We start from the raw sequence: 23,458 nt of genomic DNA on the forward strand, positions 1-23,458 counted from the left end.
GAGATGGGCCTAGGACCCATCAATGGTGGCAGCAACATAACTAGGGTCAGAGATTCTCCTGACATGTTGAAAATCCCCAAAGGGATTGTAACTAAATATGAAGATGGTGATGACATCACCAAATGGTTCACAGCTTTTGAGAGGGCTTGTGAAACCAGAAAAGTGAACAAATCTCACTGGGGTGCTCTCCTTTGGGAAATGTTCACAGGAAAGTGTAGGGATAGACTCCTCACACTCTCTAAAAAAAGATGCAGAATCTTATGACCTCATGAAGGGTACCCTGATTGAGGGCTTTGGATTCTCCACTGAGGAGTATAGAATTAGATTCAGGGGGGCTCAAAAATCCTCGAGCCAGACCTGGGTTGATTATGTTGACTACTCAGTGAAAACACTGGATGGTTGGGTAACTGGAAATGAAGTATATGACTATGTTGGGCTTTATAATTTGTTTATGAAAGAACACATTTTAAGTAAATGCTTCAATGAAAAGTTGCATCAGTATCTGGTAGACCTAGGTCCAATTTCTCCCCAAGAATTGGGAAAGAAGGCAGACCACAGGGTCAAGACTAGGGTAACCAAAACTTCCACTGGGGGTGACCAAAAGAAAGGGGTTACAAAAACTCCCCAGGAGAAAGTGGGTGACACTAGAAACAAAGAAAAAGAGTCCTCTGTAGGCCCCCAAAAACCAGAACAGGTGGGTGGGCCCCAAGACACAACCCAAAACAAAGGTGGGTACCAGGGTAAGAACTGGGATGCCACTAAGGCCTGGTGCCACAACTGTAAACAGTCTGGGCACCACACCAAGGACACTTCTTGTCCCAAAAACAAACCCCAGAACAAAATTCCTGGGGTAACCAGTGTAGCCATGGGAGATGACTCCTCAGATGAGGAGGTCCTCCTAGCCTTCAACTGGAAACAGGGCCCAACAGGTGAGTTGGAGATTCCAGAGGGAAGTAGACACTTCCACCACCTACTGGTGAATGGAATCCCAACCACTGCCCTGAGAGACACTTGTGCCAGTCACACTATTGTGCATGACAGGCTGGTGCTCTCAAACCAGTACATCCCAGGTGAGACTGCCAGGGTAAGAGTTAGCCTAGACAGGGTCACTAAGAGGCCTGTGGCTTTAGTGCCCATAGAAGTGGGTGGCACTCTTAGCTGGAGAAGGGTAGTAGTCAGTACAGACCTCCCCCTTGATTGTCTCCTTGGAAATGACTACCCAGAGGTTAGTCAGAGCCCAAGAGAGGAACTGGTCCAGTGCCAGTCCTCTCCCAAGGATTCTGGAAGTCCTACCTCTGCAGTAAATGCAAGCAGGCCCCAGAAGAAGAAGAAAAGAAAACAGAGTAGGAGGGGTGGACAACCTTTAGCCAAGGTTACAGCAAGCCAAGGAGATTCTGCTCCAGTAGGGGAGAACTCCAAAAATGGCCCTGATAAAGTCCAACCTGACCCACAAGAAGTCCTGGCTAGTCAGGCAACTGTTAAACCTGAGTGGGTGGCTCCTCAGCTAACAGAAGAAAGAGTGGAAAAAGGGTGTTTACTACAAGATGTGGTAACCCCCCACTCCAATACAGCAGACAGGCAACCTGAACCCAAAGAAGCCTGTAACTTAGCCCCTTCCCTTTTAGGTGAAGAGCTAAAGGTGTGGTTCTGGGCACTGACAGCTGTCAGTGGCCTCTGCTGGGTGTTAGCCTTTATGGCTGCACTATCCTTAGCATGGTGGTCTGACCCCATGCCAAATAGCAAGTTAGGCCCCCTGACCCTATTAGTCATGGTGGGGTTACTCCAGCTCTGGGTAACCTCTCTGGGTAAGCTAGGGGTAACCCTGGCCAAGATAAGGTTAGCAGAGGTGGATACCTCTAAGACCAAAATAGAAAGAATGGGTGGAGACATTGAAGAGGCAGACAAGAGGCAATTCAGACTAGGTCCTATCACTGTGGAAGTAGGTCAGTTCCCCAAAGGGAATGACCTGAACAGAAGGATGTAAGGCAGAGTAGGCCCTGCAACTAACCAGCCTATTTCTCCTACTCTTCCTCGCCTGACAGACTAGGAAGACTCTCCCAGCTTGGGCTGAGTCTCCTGGCCTGTGGGCTGGGGGGGGGCTTGTGTAAAGAAATGGCTCCCTGTTGCAGTTACCCCCCACTTTTTGCCTGATACTGATGCTGACTTGACTGAGAAGTGTGCTGGGACCCTGCTAACCAGGCCCCAGCACCAGTGTTCCTTCACCTAAAATGTACCATTGTATCCACAATTGGCACACCCTGGCATTCAGATAAGTCCCTTGTAACTGGTACTTCTAGTACCAAGGGCCCTGATGCCAAGGAAGGTCTCTAAGGGCTGCAGCATGTCTTATGCCACCCTGGAGACCTCTCACTCAGCACAGACACACTGCTTGCCAGCTTGTGTGTGCTAGTGAGGACAAAACGAGTAAGTCGACATGGCACTCCCCTCAGGGTGCCATGCCAGCCTCTCACTGCCTATGCAGTATAGGTAAGACACCCCTCTAGCAGGCCTTACAGCCCTAAGGCAGGGTGCACTATACCATAGGTGAGGGTACCAGTGCATGAGCATGGTACCCCTACAGTGTCTAAACAAAACCTTAGACATTGTAAGTGCAGGGTAGCCATAAGAGTATATGGTCTGGGAGTCTGTCAAACACGAACTCCACAGCACCATAATGGCTACACTGAAAACTGGGAAGTTTGGTATCAAACTTCTCAGCACAATAAATGCACACTGATGCCAGTGTACATTTTATTGTAAAATACACCCCAGAGGGCACCTTAGAGGTGCCCCCTGAAACTTAACCGACTATCTGTGTAGGCTGACTAGTTCTAGCAGCCTGCCACAAACCGAGACATGTTGCTGGCCCCATGGGGAGAGTGCCTTTGTCACTCTGAGGCCAGTAACAAAGCCTGCACTGGGTGGAGATGCTAACACCTCCCCCAGGCAGGAATTGTCACACCTGGCGGTGAGCCTCAAAGGCTCACCTCCTTTGTGCCAACCCAGCAGGACACTCCAGCTAGTGGAGTTGCCCGCCCCCTCCGGCCAGGCCCCACTTTTGGCGGCAAGGCCGGAGAAAATAATGAGAAAAACAAGGAGGAGTCACTGGCCAGTCAGGACAGCCCCTAAGGTGTCCTGAGCTGAGGTGACTCTGACTTTTAGAAATCCTCCATCTTGCAGACGGAGGATTCCCCCAATAGGGTTAGGATTGTGACCCCCTCCCCTTGGGAGGAGGCACAAAGAGGGTGTACCCACCCTCAGGGCTAGTAGCCATTGGCTACTAACCCCCCAGACCTAAACACGCCCTTAAATTTAGTATTTAAGGGCTACCCTGAACCCTAGAAAATGAGATTCCTGCAACTACAAGAAGAAGGACTGCCTAGCTGAAAACCCCTGCAGAGGAAGACCAGAAGACGACTACTGCCTTGGCTCCAGAAACTCACCGGCCTGTCTCCTGCCTTCCAAAGATCCTGCTCCAGCGACGCCTTCCAAAGGGACCAGCGACCTCGACATCCTCTGAGGACTGCCCCTGCTTCGAAAAGACAAGAAACTCCCGAGGACAGCGGACCTGCTCCAAGAAAGGCTGCAACTTTGTTTCCAGCAGCCTTGAAAGAACCCTGCAAGCTCCCCGCAAGAAGCGTGAGACTTGCAACACTGCACCCGGCGACCCCGACTCGGCTGGTGAAGATCCAACACCTCAGGAGGGACCCCAGGACTACTCTGATACTGTGAGTACCAAAACCTGTCCCCCCTGAGCCCCCACAGCGCCGCCTGCAGAGGGAATCCCGAGGCTTCCCCTGACCGCGACTCTTTGAATCCTAAGTCCCGATGCCTGGGAGAGACCCTGCACCCGCAGCCCCCAGGACCTGAAGGACCGGACTTTCCCTGGAGAAGTGACCCCCAGGAGTCCCTCTCCCTTGCCCAAGTGGAGGTTTCCCCGAGGAACCCCCCCTTGCCTGCCTGCAGCGCTGAAGAGATCCCGAGATCTCCCATAGACTAACACTACAAACCCGACGCTTGTTTCTACACTGCACCCGGCCGCCCCCGCGCTGCTGAGGGTGAAATTCCTGTGTGGGCTTGTGTCCCCCCCGGTGCCCTACAAAACCCCCCTGGTCTGCCCTCCGAAGACGCGGGTACTTACCTGCAAGCAGACCGGAACCGGGGCACCCCCTTCTCTCCATTCTAGCCTATGCGTTTTGGGCACCGCTTTGAACTCTGCACCTGACCGGCCCTGAGCTGCTGGTGTGGTGACTTTGGGGTTGCTCTGAACCCCCAACGGTGGGCTACCTTGGACCAAGAACTGAACCCTGTAAGTGTCTTACTTACCTGGTAAAACTAACAAAAACTTACCTCCCCCAGGAACTGTGAAAATTGCACTAAGTGTCCACTTTTAAAATAGCTATTTGTCAATAACTTGTAAAGTATACATGCAATTTTTATGATTTAAAGTTCCTAAAGTACTTACCTGCAATACCTTTCAAATGAGATATTACATGTAGAATTTGAACCTGTGGTTCTTAAAATAAACTAAGAAAAGATATTTTTCTATAACAAAACCTATTGGCTGGATTTGTCTCTGAGTGTGTGTACCTCATTTATTGTCTATGTGTATGTACAACAAATGCTTAACACTACTCCTTGGATAAGCCTACTGCTCGACCACACTACCACAAAATAGAGCATTAGTATTATCTCTTTTTACCACTATTTTACCTCTAAGGGGAACCCTTGGACTCTGTGCATGCTATTCCTTACTTTGAAATAGCACATACAGAGCCAACTTCCTACATTGGTGGATCAGCGGTGGGGTACAAGACTTTGCATTTGCTGGACTACTCAGCCAATACCTGATCACACGACAAATTCCAAAATTGTCATTAGAAATTGATTTTTGCAATTTGAAAAGTTTTCTAAATTCTTAAAAGACCTGCTATGGCCTTGTGTTAGATCCTGTTTAGCATTTCTTTTAGAGTTTAAAATTTTGTAAAAGTTTGAATTAGATTCTAGAACCAGTTGTAGATTCTTAAAAAGTATTCCAACTTTTAGAAGCAAAATGTCTAGCACAGATGTGACTGTGGTGGAACTCGACACCACACCTTACCTCCATCTTAAGATGAGGGAGCTAAGGTCACTCTGTAAAATAAAGAAAATAACAATGGGCCCCAAACCTACCAAAATACAGCTCCAGGAGCTTTTGGCAGAGTTTGAAAAGGCCAACCCCTCTGAGGGTGGCAACTCAGAGGAAGAGGATAGTGACTTGGAGGAAAATTCCCCCCTACCAGTCCTATCTAGGGAGAACAGGGTCCCTCAAACCCTGACTCCAAAAATAATAGTCAGAGATGCTGGTTCCCTCACAGGAGAGACCAACACCTCTGAAATCACTGAGGATAACCCCAGTGAAGAGGACATCCAGTTAGCCAGGATGGCCAAAAGATTGGCTTTGGAAAGACAGATCCTAGCCATAGAGAGGGAAAGACAAGAGATGGGCCTAGGACCCATCAATGGTGGCAGCAACATAAATAGGGTCAGAGATTCTCCTGACATGTTGAAAATCCCTAGAGGGATTGTAACTAAATATGAAGATGGTGATGACATCACCAAATGGTTCACAGCTTTTGAGAGGGCTTGTGTAACCAGAAAAGTGAACAGATCTCACTGGGGTGCTCTCCTTTGGGAAATGTTCACAGGAAAGTGTAGGGATAGACTCCTCACACTCTCTGGACAAGATGCAGAATCTTATGACCTCATGAAGGGTACCCTGATTGAGGGCTTTGGATTCTCCACTGAGGAGTATAGGATTAGATTCAGGGGGGCTCAAAAATCCTCGAGCCAGACCTGGGTTGACTTTGTAGTCTACTCAGTGAAAACACTAGATGGTTGGATTCAAGGCAGTGGTGTAAGTAATTATGATGGGCTGCACAATTTATTTGTGAAAGAACACCTGTTAAGTAATTGTTTCAATGATAAACTGCATCAGCATCTGGTAGACCTAGGACCAATTTCTCCCCAAGAATTGGGAAAGAAGGCAGACCATTGGGTCAAGACAAGGGTGTCCAAGACTTCAACAGGGGGTGACCAAAAGAAAGGGGTCACAAAGACTCCCCAGGGGAAGAGTGATGAGACAACCAAAACTAAAAATAGTTAAGAGTCTTCTACAGGCCCCCAAAAACCTGCACAGGAGGGTGGGCCCAGAGCCTCTTCACAAAACAATGGGTACAAGGGTAAAAACTTTGATCCCAAAAAGGCCTGGTGTCATAGCTGTAAACAGCATGGACACCAAACTGGAGACAAGGCCTGTCCCAAGAAAGGTTCCACTCCAAACTCCCATCCAGGTAACACTGGTATGGCTAGTCTCCAAGTGGGATCAACAGTGTGCCCAGAGCAAATCAGGGTCCACACTGAGGCTACTCTAGTTTCTGAGGGTGGGGTGGATTTAGCCACACTAGCTGTCTGGCCGCCTAACATGCAAAAATACAGACAGCAACTCTTAATTAATGGGACTAGAATAGAGGGCCTGAGGGATACAGGTGCCAGTGTCACCATGGTGACAGAGAAACTGGTTTCCCCTGGCCAATACCTGACTGGAAAAACTTACACAGTCACCAACGCTGACAATCAGAGAAAAGTACATCCCATGGCAATGGTTACTTTAGAATGGGGAGGGGTCAATGGCCTGAAACAGGTGGTGGTCTCCTCAAATATCCCAGTGGACTGTCTGCTTGAAAATGACCTGGAGTCCTCAGCATGGGCTGAGGTAGAACTAAAAACCCATGCAGCAATGCTGGGTATCCCTGAACTGGTGTGTGTGAAAACAAGAGCACAATGCAAGGCACAGGGTGAATAAGTAGAGCTGGAGTCTGGAAGAATGGCCCAGCCTACCAAGAGAACAGGAAAGTCAGTTGGGAAACCAACTGCAACACAGCAAAAGAAAGGGAACCTCTCTTCTCAGGAAGAAGTTCTGCCCTATGAGGGAACTGAGCCTTTGGGGCTTGAACCTTAACAGGTTGAGCTCTTAGGCCCAGGGGGACCCTCAAGGGAGGAGCTGTGTAAGGGACAAGAAACCTGTCCCTCTCTTGAAGGCCTTAGGCAGCAAGCTGCTGAAGAGTCCAAGGGCAAGAAAAATGGAACACATAGGGTCTATTGGGAAGATGGACTCCTGTACACTGAGGCCAGAGACCCCAAACCTGGTGCCACTAGGAGAGTGGTAGTGCCTCAGCTGTTCAGAGAGTTCATCCTAACATTGGCCCATGACATTCCCCTTGCTGGACATTTGGGACAAACCAAGACGTGGGAGAGGTTAGTCAACCACTTCTACTGGCCCAATATGTCCAACATGGTTAAGGAGTTTTGCCTCTCCTGCCCCACCTGTCAAGCCAGTGGTAAGACAGGTGGGCACCCAAAGGCCCCCCTCATTCCACTTCCAGTGGTGGGGGTCCCCTTTGAAAGAGTGGGTGTGGACATAGTTGGTCCACTGGAACCTCCCACAGCCTCAGGAAATATGTATATCCTGGTAGTAGTGGATCATGCTACTAGGTATCCTGAAGCTATTCCCCTTAGGTCGACTACTGCCCCTGCAGTAGCCAAGGCCCTCATTGGTATCTTTACCAGAGTGGGTTTCCCTAAGGAGGTGGTGTCTGACAGAGGTACCAACTTCATGTCAGCATACCTGAAACATATGTGGAATGAGTGTGGAGTGACTTATAAATTCACTACACCTTACCATCCACAAACTAATGGCTTGGTTGAGAGATTCAACAAGACATTAAAAGGCATGATCATGGGGCTCCCAGAAAAACTCAAAAGGAGATGGGATGTCCTCTTGCCATGTCTGCTTTTCGCTTACAGAGAGGTGCCACAGAAGGGAGTAGGATTCTCACCCTTTGAACTTCTGTTTGGTCATCCTGTAAGGGGACCACTTGCTCTTGTTAAAGAAGGCTGGGAGAGACCTCTTCATGAGCCTAAACAAGACATAGTGGACTATGTACTTGGCCTTCGCTCTAGAATGGCGGAGTACATGGAAAAGGCAACCAAAAACCTTGAGGCCAGCCAACAGCTCCAGAAGTTTTGGTATGACCAAAAGGCTGCACTGGTTGAGTTCCAACCAGGGCAGAAAGTCTGGGTTCTGGAGCCTGTGGCTCCCAGGGCACTCCAGGACAAATGGAGTGGCCCTTACCCAGTGCTAGAAAGGAAGAGTCAGGTCACCTACCTGGTGGACCTGGGCACAAGCAGGAGCCCCAAGAGGGTGATCCATGTGAACCGCCTTAAGCTCTTCCATGACAGGGCTGATGTGAATCTGTTGATGGTAACAGATGAGGATCAGGAGGCAGAGAGTGAACCTCTCCCTGATCTTCTGTCATCAGACCCAAAAGATGGCACAGTAGATGGAGTGATCTACTCAGACACCCTCTCTGGCCAACAGCAAGCTGATTGTAGGAGAGTCCTACAACAGTTTCCTGAACTCTTCTCCTTAACCCCTGGTCAGACACACCTGTGTACCCATGATGTGGACACAGGAGACAGCATGCCTGTCAAGAACAAAATCTTTAGACAATCTGACCATGTTAAGGAAAGCATCAAGGTGGAAGTCCACAAGATGCTGGAATTGGGAGTAATTGAGCGCTCTGACAGCCCCTGGGCTAGCCCAGTGGTCTTAGTCCCCAAACCTCACACCAAAGATGGAAAGAAAGAGATGAGGTTTTGTGTGGACTACAGAGGGCTCAATTCTGTCACCAAGACAGATGCTCATCCAATTCCAAGAGCTGATGAGCTCATAGATAAATTAGGTGCTGCCAAATTCTTAAGTACCTTTGACTTGACAGCAGGGTACTGGCAAATAAAAATGGCACCTGGAGCAAAAGAGAAAACAGCATTCTCCACACCTGATGGGCATTATCAGTTTACTGTTATGCCCTTTGGTTTAAAGAATGCCCCTGCCACCTTCCAAAGGTTGGTGAATCAAGTCCTTGCTGGCTTGGAGTCCTTTAGCACAGCTTATCTTGATGATATTGCTGTCTTTAGCTCCACCTGGCAGGATCACCTGGTCCACCTGAAGAAGGTTTTGAAGGCTCTGCAATCTGCAGGCCTCTCTATCAAGGCATCCAAATGCCAGATAGGGCAGGGAACTGTGGTTTACTTGGGCCACCTTGTAGGTGGAGGCCAAGTTCAGCCACTCCAACCCAAGATCCAGACTATTCTGGACTGGGTAGCTCCAAAAACCCAGACTCAAGTCAGGGCATTCCTTGGCTTGACTGGGTATTACAGGAGGTTTGTGAAGGGATATGGATCCATTGTGACAGCCCTCACTGAACTCACCTCCAAGAAAATGCCCAAGAAAGTGAACTGGACTGTGGAATGCCAACAGGCCTTTGACACCCTGAAACAAGCAATGTGCTCAGCACCAGTTCTAAAAGCTCCAGATTATTCTAAGCAGTTCATTGTGCAGACTGATGCCTCTGAACATGGGATGGGGCAGTTTTGTCCCAAACAAATGATGATGGCCTTGACCAGCCTGTTGCTTTCATTAGCAGGAGGTTACTCCCCAGGGAGCAGCGTTGGAGTGCCATTGAGAGGGAGGCCTTTGCTGTGGTTTGGTCCCTGAAGAAGCTGAGACCATACCTCTTTGGGACTCACTTCCTAGTTCAAACTGACCACAGACCTCTCAAATGGCTGATGCAAATGAAAGGGGAAAATCCTAAACTGTTGAGGTGGTCCATCTCCCTACAGGGAATGGACTTTATAGTGGAACACAGACCTGGGACTGCCCATGCCAATGCAGATGGCCTTTCCAGGTTCTTCCACTTAGAAAATGAAGACACTCTTGGGAAAGGTTAGTCTCATCCTCTTTCGTTTGGGGGGGGGGTTGTGTAAGGAAATGCCTCCTTGGCATGGTTGCCCCCTGACTTTTTGCCTTTGCTGATGCTATGTTTAAAATTGAAAGTGTGCTGAGGCCTGCTAACCAGGCCCCAGCACCAGTGTTCTTTCCCTAACCTGTACTTTTGTATCCACAATTGGCAGACCCTGGCATCCAGATAAGTCCCTTGTAACTGGTACTTCTGGTACCAAGGGCCCTGATGCCAAGGAAGGTCTCTAAGGGCTGCAGCATGTCTTATGCCACCCTGGGGACCTCTCACTCAGCACAGACACACTGCTTGCCAGCTTGTGTGTGCTAGTGAGGACAAAACGAGTAAGTCGACATGGCACTCCCCTCAGGGTGCCATGCCAGCCTCTCACTGCCTATGCAGTATAGGTAAGACACCCCTCTAGCAGGCCTTACAGCCCTAAGGCAGGGTGCACTATACCATAGGTGAGGGTACCAGTGCATGAGCATGGTACCCCTACAGTGTCTAAACAAAACCTTAGACATTGTAAGTGCAGGGTAGCCATAAGAGTATATGGTCTGGGAGTCTGTCAAACACGAACTCCACAGCACCATGATGGCTACACTGAAAACTGGGAAGTTTGGTATCAAACTTCTCAGCACAATAAATGCACACTGATGCCAGTGTACATTTTATTGCAAAATACACCCCAGAGGGCACCTTAGAGGTGCCCCCTGAAACTTAACCGACTATCTGTGTAGGCTGACTAGTTCCAGCAGCCTGCCACACTAGAGACATGTTGCTGGCCCCATGGGGAGAGTGCCTTTGTCACTCTGAGGCCAGTAACAAAGCCTGCACTGGGTGGAGATGCTAACACCTCCCCCAGGCAGGAGCTGTAACACCTGGCGGTGAGCCTCAAAGGCTCACCCCTTTGTCACAGCACCGCAGGACACTCCAGCTAGTGGAGTTGCCCGCCCCCTCCGGCCCGGCCCCCACTTTTGGCGGCAAGGCCAGAGAAAATAATGAGAATAACAAGGAGGAGTCACTGGCCAGTCAGGACAGCCCCTAAGGTGTCCTGAGCTGAGGTGACTCTAACTTTTAGAAATCCTCCATCTTGCAGATGGAGGATTCCCCCAATAGGGTTAGGATTGTGACCCCCTCCCCTTGGGAGGAGACACAAAGAGGGTGTACCCACCCTCAGGGCTAGTAGCCATTGGCTACTAACCCCCCAGACCTAAACACGCCCTTAAATTTAGTATTTAAGGGCTACCCTGAACCCTAGAAAATGAGATTCCTGCAACTACAAGAAGAAGGACTGCCTAGCTGAAAACCCCTGCAGAGGAAGACCAGAAGACGACTACTGCCTTGGCTCCAGAAACTCACCGGCCTGTCTCCTGCCTTCCAAAGATCCTGCTCCAGCGACGCCTTCCAAAGGGACCAGCGACCTCGACATCCTCTGAGGACTGCCCCTGCTTCGAAAAGACAAGAAACTCCCGAGGACAGCGGACCTGCTCCAAGAAAGGCTGCAACTTTGTTTCCAGCAGCCTTGAAAGAACCCTGCAAGCTCCCCGCAAGAAGCGTGAGACTTGCAACACTGCACCCGGCGACCCCGACTCGGCTGGTGGAGATCCAACACCTCAGGAGGGACCCCAGGACTACTCTGATACTGTGAGTACCAAAACCTGTCCCCCCTGAGCCCCCACAGCGCCGCCTGCAGAGGGAATCCCGAGGATTCCCCTGACCGCGACTCTTTGAATCCTAAGTCCCGACGCCTGGGAGAGACCCTGCACCCGCAGCCCCCAGGACCTGAAGGACCGGACTTTCCCTGGAGAAGTGACCCCCAGGAGTCCCTCTCCCTTGCCCAAGTGGAGGTTTCCCCGAGGAACCCCCCCCTTGCCTGCCTGCAGCGCTGAAGAGATCCCGAGATCTCCCATAGACTAACACTACAAACCCGACGCTTGTTTCTACACTGCACCCGGCCGCCCCTGCGCTGCTGAGGGTGAAATTCCTGTGTGGGCTTGTGTCCCCCCCGGTGCCCTACAAAACCCCCCTGGTCTGCCCTCCGAAGACGCGGGTACTTACCTGCAAGCAGACCGGAACCGGGGCACCCCGTTCTCTCCATTCTAGCCTATGCGTTTTGGGCACCGCTTTGAACTCTGCACCTGACCGGCCCTGAGCTGCTGGTGTGGTGACTTTGGGGTTGCTCTGAACCCCCAACGGTGGGCTACCTTGGACCAAGAACTGAACCCTGTAAGTGTCTTACTTACCTGGTAAAACTAACAAAAACTTACCTCCCCCAGGAACTGTGAAAATTGCACTAAGTGTCCACTTTTAAAATAGCTATTTGTCAATAACTTGTAAAGTATACATGCAATTTTTATGATTTAAAGTTCCTAAAGTACTTACCTGCAATACCTTTCAAATGAGATATTACATGTAGAATTTGAACCTGTGGTTCTTAAAATAAACTAAGAAAAGATATTTTTCTATAACAAAACCTATTGGCTGGATTTGTCTCTGAGTGTGTGTACCTCATTTATTGTCTATGTGTATGTACAACAAATGCTTAACACTACTCCTTGGATAAGCCTACTGCTCGACCACACTACCACAAAATAGAGCATTAGTATTATCTCTTTTTACCACTATTTTACCTCTAAGGGGAACCCTTGGACTCTGTGCATGCTATTCCTTACTTTGAAATAGCACATACAGAGCCAACTTCCTACACTCAAGCTTCGTGTTACAATGCCCCAGGGCACTCCAGCTAGTGGAGATGCCCGCCTCCTGGACCCAGCCCCCACTTTTGGCGGCAAGTCCAGGAGAGATAATGAGAAAAACAAGGAGGAGTCACTGGCCAGTCAGGACAGCCCCTAAGGTGTCCTGAGCTGAGGTGACTCTGACTTTTAGAAATCCTCCATCTTGTAGAAGGAGGATTCCCCCAATAGGGATAGGAATGTGACCCCCTCCCCTTGGGAGGAGGCACAAAGAGGGTGTACCCACCCTCAGGGCTAGTAGCCATTGGCTACTAACCCCCCAGACCTAAACACGCCCTTAAATTTAGTATTTAAGGGCTTCCCTGAACCTAAGAATTTAGATTCCTGCAACAACAAGAAGGAGGACTGCCTAGCTGAAAACCCCTGCAGTGGAAGACCAGAAGACAACAACTGCCTTGGCTCCAGAAACTCACCGGCCTGTCTCCTGCCTTCCAAAGAACTCTGCTCCAGCGACGCCTTCCAAAGGGACCAGCGATCTCTGAAGACTGCCCTGCTTCGACGACGACAAGAAACTCCTGAGGACAGCGGACCTGCTCCAAAAAGACTGCAACTTTATCCAAAGGAGCAGCTTTAAAGAACCCTGCAATCTCCCCGCAAGAAGCGTGAGACTTGCAACACTGCACCCGGCGACCCCGACTCGGCTGGTGGAGAACCAACACCTCAGGGAGGACCCCCGGACTACTCTACGACTGTCAGTACCAAAACCTGTCCCCCCTGAGCCCCCACAGCGCCGCCTGCAGAGGGAATCCCGAGGCTTCCCCTGACCGCGACTCTCTGAAACCTAAGTCCCGACGCCTGGAAAAGACCCTGCACCCGCAGCCTCCAGGACCTGAAGGACCGGACTTTCACTGCAGAAGTGACCCCCAGGAGTCCCTCTCCCTTGCCCAAGTGGAGGTTTCCCCGAGGAAGCCCCCCCTTGCCTGCCTGCAGCGCTGAAGAGATCCCTTGATCTCTCATTGACTTCCATTGCGAACCCGACGCTTGTTCTAACACTGCACCCGGCCGCCCCCGCGCCGCTGAGGGTGAAATTTCTGTGTGGGCTTGTGTCCCCCCCGGTGCCCTACAAAACCCCCCTGGTCTGCCCTCCGAAGACGCGGGTACTTACCTGCTGGCAGACTGGAACCGGGGCACCCCCTTCTCTCCATTGAAGCCTATGCGTTTTGGGCACCACTTTGAACTCTGCACCTGACCGGCCCTGAGCTGCTGGTGTGGTAACTTTGGGGTTGCTCTGAACCCCCAACGGTGGGCTACCTTGGACCAAGAACTGAACCCTGTAAGTGTCTTACTTACCTGGTAAAACTAACAAAAACTTACCTCCCCCAGGAACTGTGAAAATTGCACTGTGTCCACTTTTAAAATAGCTATTTGTGAATAACTTGAAAAGTATACATGCAATTGAAATGATTCAAAGTTCCTAATGTACTTACCTGCAATACCTTTCAAACAAGATATTACATGTTAAATTTGAACCTGTGGTTCTTAAAATAAACTAAGAAAATATATTTTTCTATACAAAACCTATTGGCTGGATTTGTCTCTGAGTGTGTGTACCTCATTTATTGTCTATGTGTATGTACAACAAATGCTTAACACTACTCCTTGGATAAGCCTACTGCTCGACCACACTACCACAAAATAGAGCATTAGTATTATCTATTTTTACCACTATTTTACCTCTAAGGGGAACCCTTGGACTCTGTGCATGCTATTCCTTACTTTGAAATAGCACATACAGAGCCAACTTCCTACACTATTTGAATGCTCTTCTGTGAATCAGACAGTATGATGATCTATGGAATGTTAAAAATGACTTCAGGGAATCCGTATTGGTGGACAACTCTAGATTCTGACTAGCTTTGGGACAGCATGCAGGAATTGACCAGCTACATGGAAGAGTGGTGACCCTTGCAAATGGTATAGGTGCTCGGTGTTACAAACAGGATTATTGTTATTTGTTGCAAAGTGGGTAACACCCACTTAATCTCCCTGGGTGTTTTGCACATGACAACCCGGTTTATGGACTTTTACCATAGGTTATCCTCACTATTTGAATTTCACTCAATGTAAATTCATGGTAAATGTATTGAGAGTGCTAAATGACAGTTTCAGCCTTTCAAGATAAGGCCACTACGGCACACAGAGGGCAAGAGGCTCTGAGTTAGTTACACATAAATACGTGAACGCACAAGTGTGCAGGCTGCACATGTGAGACTGTCTTTCGGAACTCAGTATCCATGCACAGGTTGCTTGTTGCACAAGGGACTCTTGGAGGATTGGTACTGACCTAAAGCAGCCTTATAATGTGAGTCGGAATTCATAGTTTATGTCTGTAGTGCTTACTATTGGTTCTGTGGTCCTTAAACTGTATTACAAATTTTTGGCAAAATCTGCATGAAAGTACAGTTTCACCCCGCTTAGGCCTAGAGGGTCAAGGGAGGTATCAATCTAGGGGTAAACATCCGTCAGAGTGTAGATCCACAGTGCTGTAATTCATATCTAGACTCCTTATGACACCTTAGGAATCCTAATTTTTCCTGGCTCAGTTCATAGTCAGATTTCAGGAGTTTGTCCTTTCTACTGGGCCAAGTTTATTACTCTGCTGTCCAGCAGGAGGATCAGAGGACTCCCCATAAGACAGAGGCAATAACAGTGGTTGATCCAGATCCTGGGAAAGGAAGCGGTGGGGAGGAAATCTACATCTGTTGATTAGCTTGTGACACTGAACATAGGGTGGGACAGCCAAGGGCCACGTAAACAAAGGAGGAGAGCTTAGCCAAACAAAGTAGAGACTCCCCTTTTGAAGGTTTGGTGGGAAGGGGCCAGGCAAATGTGCTGTCTAGGGGCAGCGTCAAGGCTATCAGGGAAGCTCTTTCAACAGACTACTTGAGGTCAACACATTAGAATGTCCCAAAATTATGTTAAGGAGGGTTGAGACACTGCAGTGATGATGTGGCACCCTAGGATATGCCATGGATGTCTGCCTTTTAGAAGTTTAACACCCCACTAATAAATCCCTACACAAAGGAGACAGAGAGAAGATACGTGACCTGGGAGGTACAATGGATAAAGAATGTCCAGCTGGAAGGAGAGGCCACCTGATGCATATGCAAGAATGAACTGAAGGACTTTGACTACACCTGTTCCTAGGACTTGGACAGATCTCTACAGCACCAGTGGTGGTGGGCCACTAATATGCCCCAAAGAACAGTTGTGGGAATGGACCTGTAGAGAGATCCTGCAAAGTTTCCCTAATATGTCTGTGGATTGGTTTTGTGGGAAGGTTAGCCATGACTCAGCTGAAACACAGGTGCCCTGCAAGACAAAGCCATGTGGCCTGGGAAATATGGCAGGGATGGTGTTCTTTTGGTTGGACATGGAGATGCTCCTCACAACGCCACCACAAGTCAAGCAAGACAGAGCACTAGGGGCCAGGCAGATGGCAGCTCTGGTGCAGAGAGTATGCTCCCAATAAAAAGAGCCCCTGTAGTGACAAGGAGGCAAGAAGAAAATGTTTCTGGTGGCCAGAGCTGCTGACCAGGAGAAAAACGATCCAAAATTGTGTGCGAATTGGCAATATGGGGCCAAAGATGCAACCTGGATGAGAGGACAAATCTTTTATCCGTGCAGCAGTTCATTCCATTTGAATTTTCTAGTGCTCTTTTCATTCTTTCTAACATGAGTCAAGAATGTGGAATCCTACAAAAAACAACAGGCTTCCTCCTACAGAACTGTCACTATTTCTTACCCTAGAGAGGTAAGCCTGAGCAAATGCCATGTCTTTCTGCTCCCGCAAGGGATCTCTCAGCAGAATGTTCTCATCACAAAGCAGCAGCAGCTTGGCAGTGTCCTTGCTCATTCGTGCTCGGCCTCGTTGGCTTCGGGTGCGATGAGAGTTCCTTCCTTTACTAGCACCTTTGGCACGTTCAGCTGGATAAAAAAAAAATATATATATATATTGGCAGAGTTACAAAAAGGCCCACTTAAAAACGCCAGCAGGAAGAAAAAATGTGAATAGAAAACAGACAAACTAGGGGAACGGGGTAGACTGTATGGAAACATGAGGTTCAAAAATCTTAACAATTGGAAGGAGAAGATGTGAATTACTAAAGGCTCAAAACTGCTCTTACAGATATGTCCTCACATGTATTATATTGCATCCTGCCTTAGAGGATTAAGCCCTGCTGTAGAGGTGACTTACATATATTACATACAGTGTTAGGGGACATGGCACACAGGCTGTGTGTCATGTTGTGTTTTCAATTTTAGCTCCAAAAAGAAACGCAGCCTCCAATAGTAGTGTGCATGTGCTAGGTGAGGGGTCCCTGAGGGTGGCACAATACATGCTGCAGCCTCTGGGGACCCCTCTTTGGTACCCATGCCCTAAGTACGAGGGGAACCATTTTCTAGGGACTTACAGGGGTGCCGAACGTTTTGCCAATTGGGGAACAATTGCACACTTTTAGAAAAAGAGATCAGACACTGGGTACCTGGTTATTCACACTAGAGGACAGAAAAATATACCTGGTGTAGAAACCCAGAGGGTTCGACACCTATGTGTAAAAAACGGCCCTCACCCACAATTTGTGGCATGCTTCATCATAGGTTTTCTACACCAGGTATATTTTTCTGTCCTCTAGTGTGAATATATAGTTACAGGGAGGTCGGACAGACAAAATCTTCCTCTTACCCCTCCACAGTGTACTGGGTACCTGGTTAGCAGGAACCCAGTGCACTTTCAGTCAAAACAGCATCAGGTACCGGGCAAAAAGTGGGGGTGACCTTGTGAAAAAGGGGCACTTTCCTACAGTGGGGGAAGACTGTGGTAAAAGAATTAACAGCTGATCTATGTAACAGATCAGCTCAGGAACCGTGCAAGCTGATGGAGGAGTGGCAAAAAGAAGGCCAGAACTGAAACCAACAAGACTCGATTCAATCCACCCAGTGATAGCTAGACCAGCTTGATTAGGAAGAGTAACAGGAAGGTCAGTCGCAGATGGCATAGGATGAAAACAGATAAGTTTTAAAGAAGAAAGAAACAGAGTGAAGAAGAATGGCAGGGAGGGAGGGGCAGCCGTAGATTAACAAGGAGAATTTAGGAAGGTAGGAACAAGAAAGTTATGGAATCATTGTGGCCGGAGGGGGAAAAATAATTTAAGGGGGTAAAAAGAGTGAGACTGTAGGAAAAAAAAAAAAAAAAATTGTTAAATGGGAACTGAAAAAATCTGGCTTTGGTCGGAGGTGGGTGGAATGAGCAAAGAAGAAGGAAGAGAGGGAATAGGGATAGACTAAGAGGAAGATGGGGAGGATTAGGATAGACATGAGGTAAGTGAATAAATAACAAGTTACTGTCTTTAGGAACGTTCTTTTTTATGGATATTCTAATCACAGATTAATCACTTTTATAGTAATCCTCAGGCACCAAACTGGGTCAGAGTCTTTTTCACAGCAGTGCTCTCTCATGTCAGTAAGTAGCTCTGTGGGGCTCCATGCTGACTTTGTTCCATCCTGGAAGTGACTGAGAGGCACCACTACCCCCAATGCACTGATGTCAGTTTATTTTTTCACTCTGTCTGATGCCACAGACAAGGAGCCAAACACCTAGCAAGAGGTACCAGTGTACAGATCTCTAGATTGGGACCTTTTTTAGATGGGAAAGATGACCTTTAAATAGGAGGTAGGAGGGCAGAGAAAAATCTGTAGTTAGAATAACCACTAAAAGAGCATTACTGATGGTAGGTAACTTTTCATTCTGATGGACGCTTCTAACCACAGGTTCCTCACCTTTAGAACAGATATCAAACCAGTACCATTGTATGTGGAGAGTCTGTGGAATGAGTTCAGACCAAAATGTCCTGCACGACCGAATGGGCAAAATGCCTTTCACATCGGACCTGGCTATCAAGGCAAAATTGCTATGTAAACGTACACTGACGCCTTCGTCAGAGCCTGACAAATGTCCGGAAGAGGTACTCCAATTGTCAAAGCAGTGGTAGCAGCATTGGCCCTGGTGGACTAAGTCCTCAACCCTTCTGGGGGCTGCATCTTGGCAAATGCTTAGCATAAGTTAAAGGAGAAGACTATCCACCTGAACGAAGTCCTTTTCTCCACCGCCTTGCCTTTCTTCGCCCCAGAGAACCCTACAAAGAGCTAGTCAGCCACCCATAGACTTTAAAGAGATAGATGTACAAGTTTCAAGCTCTTTTGGTGTTCAACAAAAGGAATATCTTCTCTTTCGAGGGGGAGGCGGAACAAAGAATGTTGGGAGGGTGATGCATTGTCCAATGTGAAAAAAGGTCCTGAATTTTGGCAAAAAGGTTGCCCTGGTACAGAGCACCAGTTTCTCTGGAAGAAAGGTGCTGTAAGGAGGTTGCATCAAGAGGGCCTCAAACACACTCACATGGCGATACCTGAGCAAAGAAAACAGATTTAAGAGTGAGTAGCAGCAACGAGCAGCCATACTTCAGGTTGACTGGACAGCACATAAGGAAAGTCATTTAGATCCCACTGTGGCCTCACAAAGGGTTTTTGGGGAAACATATGTAATAAACCTTTTAAAAACCTCATCACAATTGGTGACTTAACTAAGGATAGCTGGTCCAGCACGCATGAAGGGTCTGACAAACAATCTTTAGTAGTGCCTATTACAAGGTCTTTTTGAGCCAAAGAGAAAACAAACAATAAAATGTCAGAAAAGTTGGGCTGCAACAGGATTGTGTTGCGGGCTCGACACCAGGCCATAAACGTGTCCCAACACCACGCACAAACATATTTTGTAGAGGGGTGTTGGGCAGCAGGAATAACATCCACAACCTCAGAAGGTAGGTCAAATACAATCAAATGCCAATGCTCAATCTCCAAAAATGGCGGTATGGATTATGCAGGCAAGGGGAGAACCCTGCCCCGCTGCTATTACAGATGGTCCTCCAGAAGCTGTAGCCTGATCAGAAGACAGATGCTCGTGCATAGATTTTCAGGGTACCACACTCTCCTGTCCTAAATCCAGAGAGACTAAGATGACTTGGGCCATGTCACTCGTGATCTACTTCAGAACTCAGGGAAGGAGAGTTAGTGGCGGAAAGACGTACTGTGCTACACTATAGCCAGTATGCATCTCCTAGGGAGCTGCCTTGGGAATTCCAGCACGGAAAAGTTTTGACACTGTTAGGAAGTGGCCAAAAGATCCAACCAGGGTTCTCGCCATTTGTGGAAGACTCCCTGCGCTACCTCAGGATGTAGTCACCATTCGTAATCTGCCAGGCGCTGTCCTCTCTGGCATTCAGATATCTCACAATGTAGTTCAGAACCATGGATAGGCCATGACAGTCAAACCAACTCCAGCGGTGAAGAGCCTCGGAAGTGTGCTTGACCGCTAGGACCCCACTCTGCTTTGCATGTTTCAGTGGTGCAGTATACGGCATGGTAGTGTCTGTGAGAACACCAGGAGGATGGCCCACGAATCAAACCGATTGATAAGGAGTCAGGTTTCCACCTGAGACAAGAGTCTTCTGATCTCCATCTTCCCCAAATGCCCTCCCCAACACAGAAGTGACACTTTCGTCACCACAGTCAACTAAGCGTGGGGGAGATTAAGTGGTCTGCTCCTGAAGATGCAGTTGAGTAGCCACAATTGCTAGTGTTTTGTAGTCTCCTCCAAAAAACTGGATCAGGTCAGTTCCCTTGGTGCTGAGCCCACAATGACTTCAGATCCCACTGTAGAGTCCGCATGTGCCTGGTACAGTTGACGGGCACAATGCAGGAAACCAGTAAGCCAAGGAGCCTCAGAGCCACGACCACGGAGATCAAGCATGGAGATGGAAACATCAGGATCATAGTCCGAATGCTCTAGAATTTCTGCAATGGAGGTAAGGCCCTGAACAGCCTGCATTCAGGATGACTCCTGATAAAATGAGTCAAGTATCACTTTGGCACATTAATCGTAAACTTGCAAGATGGGTCACAGTCATTGAAACCTGCTTTCAAAAGCCAGTCATCACAGTAGGGGAAAACCCCAATATCTGACCCCTGAAGATGTGCTGCGACCACCATCACTTTTGTGAACATGCAAGGTGCATTGTAAGGCAGAAGGAGAGCACAGCAAACTGTAAATGGCTCGACCTTATCATGAAATGAAAATACTGTTCTACAGGCCCAGGGAAGCCATCCAGTGCAGACAGGTCATCAGCCGATGTGAGCATCTTGAATTCTTCCTTCCGCATGAAGGCAATCACAGGGTAAAGATCTAAAATAGGACAAAGTTTTCTGTCCTCCTTTAGCACCCGGGAATAACATCTGTCCATATTTCAGAAGCCACTACCCTCCCTTTTGCCACTTTGGACAAGATTGCCTTCACTTCCTGCAGTAAGATGTGACATGTCGAAAAGGCATGGAATTGTGCAAGCCTTGTTGGACAATTTTGAAAAACCATCTGTCTGACATAATATGTTGCCATTTTGGAGAAATTGTTGGATCCAGCCTCATTCTGAGTGGCTGTGAAGTAGAGTTCCCAAAAAGGCCTGCTTTGCAGAGGGAATTGCCTGGAAGGAACCAAAAGGCGTAAGGAAAGTGCAGTGGCTCGGCTTTCCTGAAATCGTTCCAGGGTGGACTCCTCTTTCTCCCCAAATAGGCAAGACTCATCAAATGGCATTGTCATAAGCCAGGCCTGGACATCCGCAGAAAAATCAGTAGAAATCATCTTAGCAATGCAACAGAGGACCACGCTGGTTCCAACTGCTTGGCCTAAGCAATCGCTGGTGTCCAGGGCAGACCAAATTACATATTTAGCTGCATCCTGGCCATCTTGAATAGTTTGCAAGTCAAAGGCTGAAGGTCCTCAAGGGCGGAAGCAAGATCTTGCTGACCACATGCAAAAGGGTATGCATATATTGGCCCTGCAGACAACTGACATTGTCTGACCTCAAGGCTAGACTGATTGATGAGAACATTTGTTTCCAGAACGCCTCGATACTGTTCAACTCTAAGTCCAAGGAAGTTGTAGAAAAAAAAAAGAGTTGGGGTAGACTCTACCAGTTCAGGCTTGAACCACCAGACTCTTAGAAGTGAAATGCAGAATCAGGAAATTAGGGCTGCCTGGCGCTAGCTTTTGGCATCCTGTCTGTTAACCAATGAGCATGAACAAGGCTTAGCCCACATGCTCATCAATGTATCAGTCAAGGATTCATTAAGGGGCAAGAAGGGGTCCGGGAAGCCTGCCAAGTTGCAGCACCCCTGTAGGGACGTTAGTTTTGACCTCTAGAGAAGAGAGTTGTAGAACCAATACCTCTGCTGCAGGTCTAATGATCAGAGTAGAGGAACCATTTACTGCGTTCGATGCAAGCTGGAGAAATCAACCCAGTATGAGGGGATGTATAAAGCCAAATGGCCTTATGCAAGTCCATACAGAAATTGTTGTTGTCATCGTCGTGAGGGGTTAGCATATCCACATCATGAGTATTATCTTCAAAAGTCGGCAGACACTGATCAGAGTCTGAACCAAAAATTGGTGGAACACCTGACGGCAGGTCCATGACAGGGGTAGTGTTCTGGCAGAGTCAGATTGAACTGGGACTGGGCATGTTAATGAAGATTCCAGACATGACCTTGTTACTGTTGAGACCGGTACGGCTCAGAGACGGACTCCGACATTGGTATACAGTCTTTCTCTGGCACTTGTGGAGCCAGTACTGGGTGTCTATGTCAAAGACACTGGTGCAGATTTCGGCACTGGACCGGAATCCGAAGTAGGTGCAGGGGGGGGGGGGGGGGGGGGGGGGGGGCGAGATGGCACAGAGGATAAATCCTCCAGTAGTATTCCAGCCTGAGGACACTGCTATTTGCCTAAAGGTGCACCAAAAGGAACCGAAAGATTATTAATATGCAACATGGCATCCCGAAGGCCTCTATCTGTTGCAACATAGCCCATGATCCAGGAAATTCATGGTACACATTGGGCTCCATTGCAGAATCAGCTCCTCTGTGGATCAGGAACAAGACCGGGTGGCACATTGAAGTCCTTGCAACTTTTCTGTGAATTGTGGCCTGGTGAGGACAAGTGGCGTGTTGGGGATGAGTCCTGCTTGGCCTTCGTATGTTCCTCTTTGTCTTTCATTTGGACTTCCAGTATACTTTGACGGTGATGAGGACCGGTCTCTAGCACGACCTCAAGATTGGGAGCAAGAACAAGTCCATACTCTCACTTCAAACTGGAGCAGATCTTGCACTGTTTCTTTCAGTGTTCGCCAATGTACAGCTTTGCTCCACATTTCCGGATCATCTTCAGGTTCATGAGGGCGCATTCCTCACATAAGATGAAGTCGTGCTCTAATCCCAAACAACAAAGGTATACTATCTGCGGGTCTGTCACAGACATCTGTTTGCAACAGTCCAAGCACAGTTTAAATCCAGTAGCCTTCCGAGTGGACATAGTTCACTTAAACACTGGTTTCATTCTTTTTTTTTTTTTTAGAAAAATATCTTGGCAAACAGTTTGTCAAACCAATGAAGAGGGGAAGAGCAGAGCTCATGATCTGCTTCTGAAGGCGTGGAAAGAAGGAACATTTAGTTTCTTATCTGTAGTTTTGCAGGTTGAAGAATTTTCTGGCTTCACTTACCGTGCATTATTCTGCCAGCTAGAGGTTGGTTTCGGAATTCTCCACTAACTTATAGCCCTTCTTCTGTTTTAATGTTTATTTTTTGCAGGGTATCGGCAGGAGTTCCATTTGGTGTACCCTGTGACGTTGGACCACTTCCTCTGGAAGTTTCCATCTTTTGTTGACATCTTCAGATTCTTTTTTTCTCCCTCCCATCTTCTGATGAAGGTGGGTGGGTCCCTTGTAAATCCCGAAAATTCTTCAAGCTGCAAAACTA

At 48.3% G+C, this 23,458-nt stretch overlaps 1 protein-coding gene across 4 annotated transcripts in view; it reads right to left on the bottom strand.

The window, feature by feature from the left end:
- Positions 1 to 23,458, bottom strand: part of GON4L (gon-4 like) — a 393,663-nt gene that overhangs the window by 100,720 nt on the left and 269,485 nt on the right. For all 4 annotated transcript variants that reach the window (XM_069218468.1, XM_069218469.1, XM_069218466.1 and 1 more), the window contains one exon: positions 16,341 to 16,522. In XM_069218468.1, coding sequence (XP_069074569.1) covers positions 16,341 to 16,522 — 182 coding nt within the window. The remainder of the gene's footprint in view (positions 1 to 16,340; positions 16,523 to 23,458) is intronic.

This window comes from Pleurodeles waltl, chromosome 12 (genome assembly GCF_031143425.1).
Source record: "Pleurodeles waltl isolate 20211129_DDA chromosome 12, aPleWal1.hap1.20221129, whole genome shotgun sequence".
NCBI lineage: Eukaryota > Metazoa > Chordata > Amphibia > Caudata > Salamandridae > Pleurodeles > Pleurodeles waltl.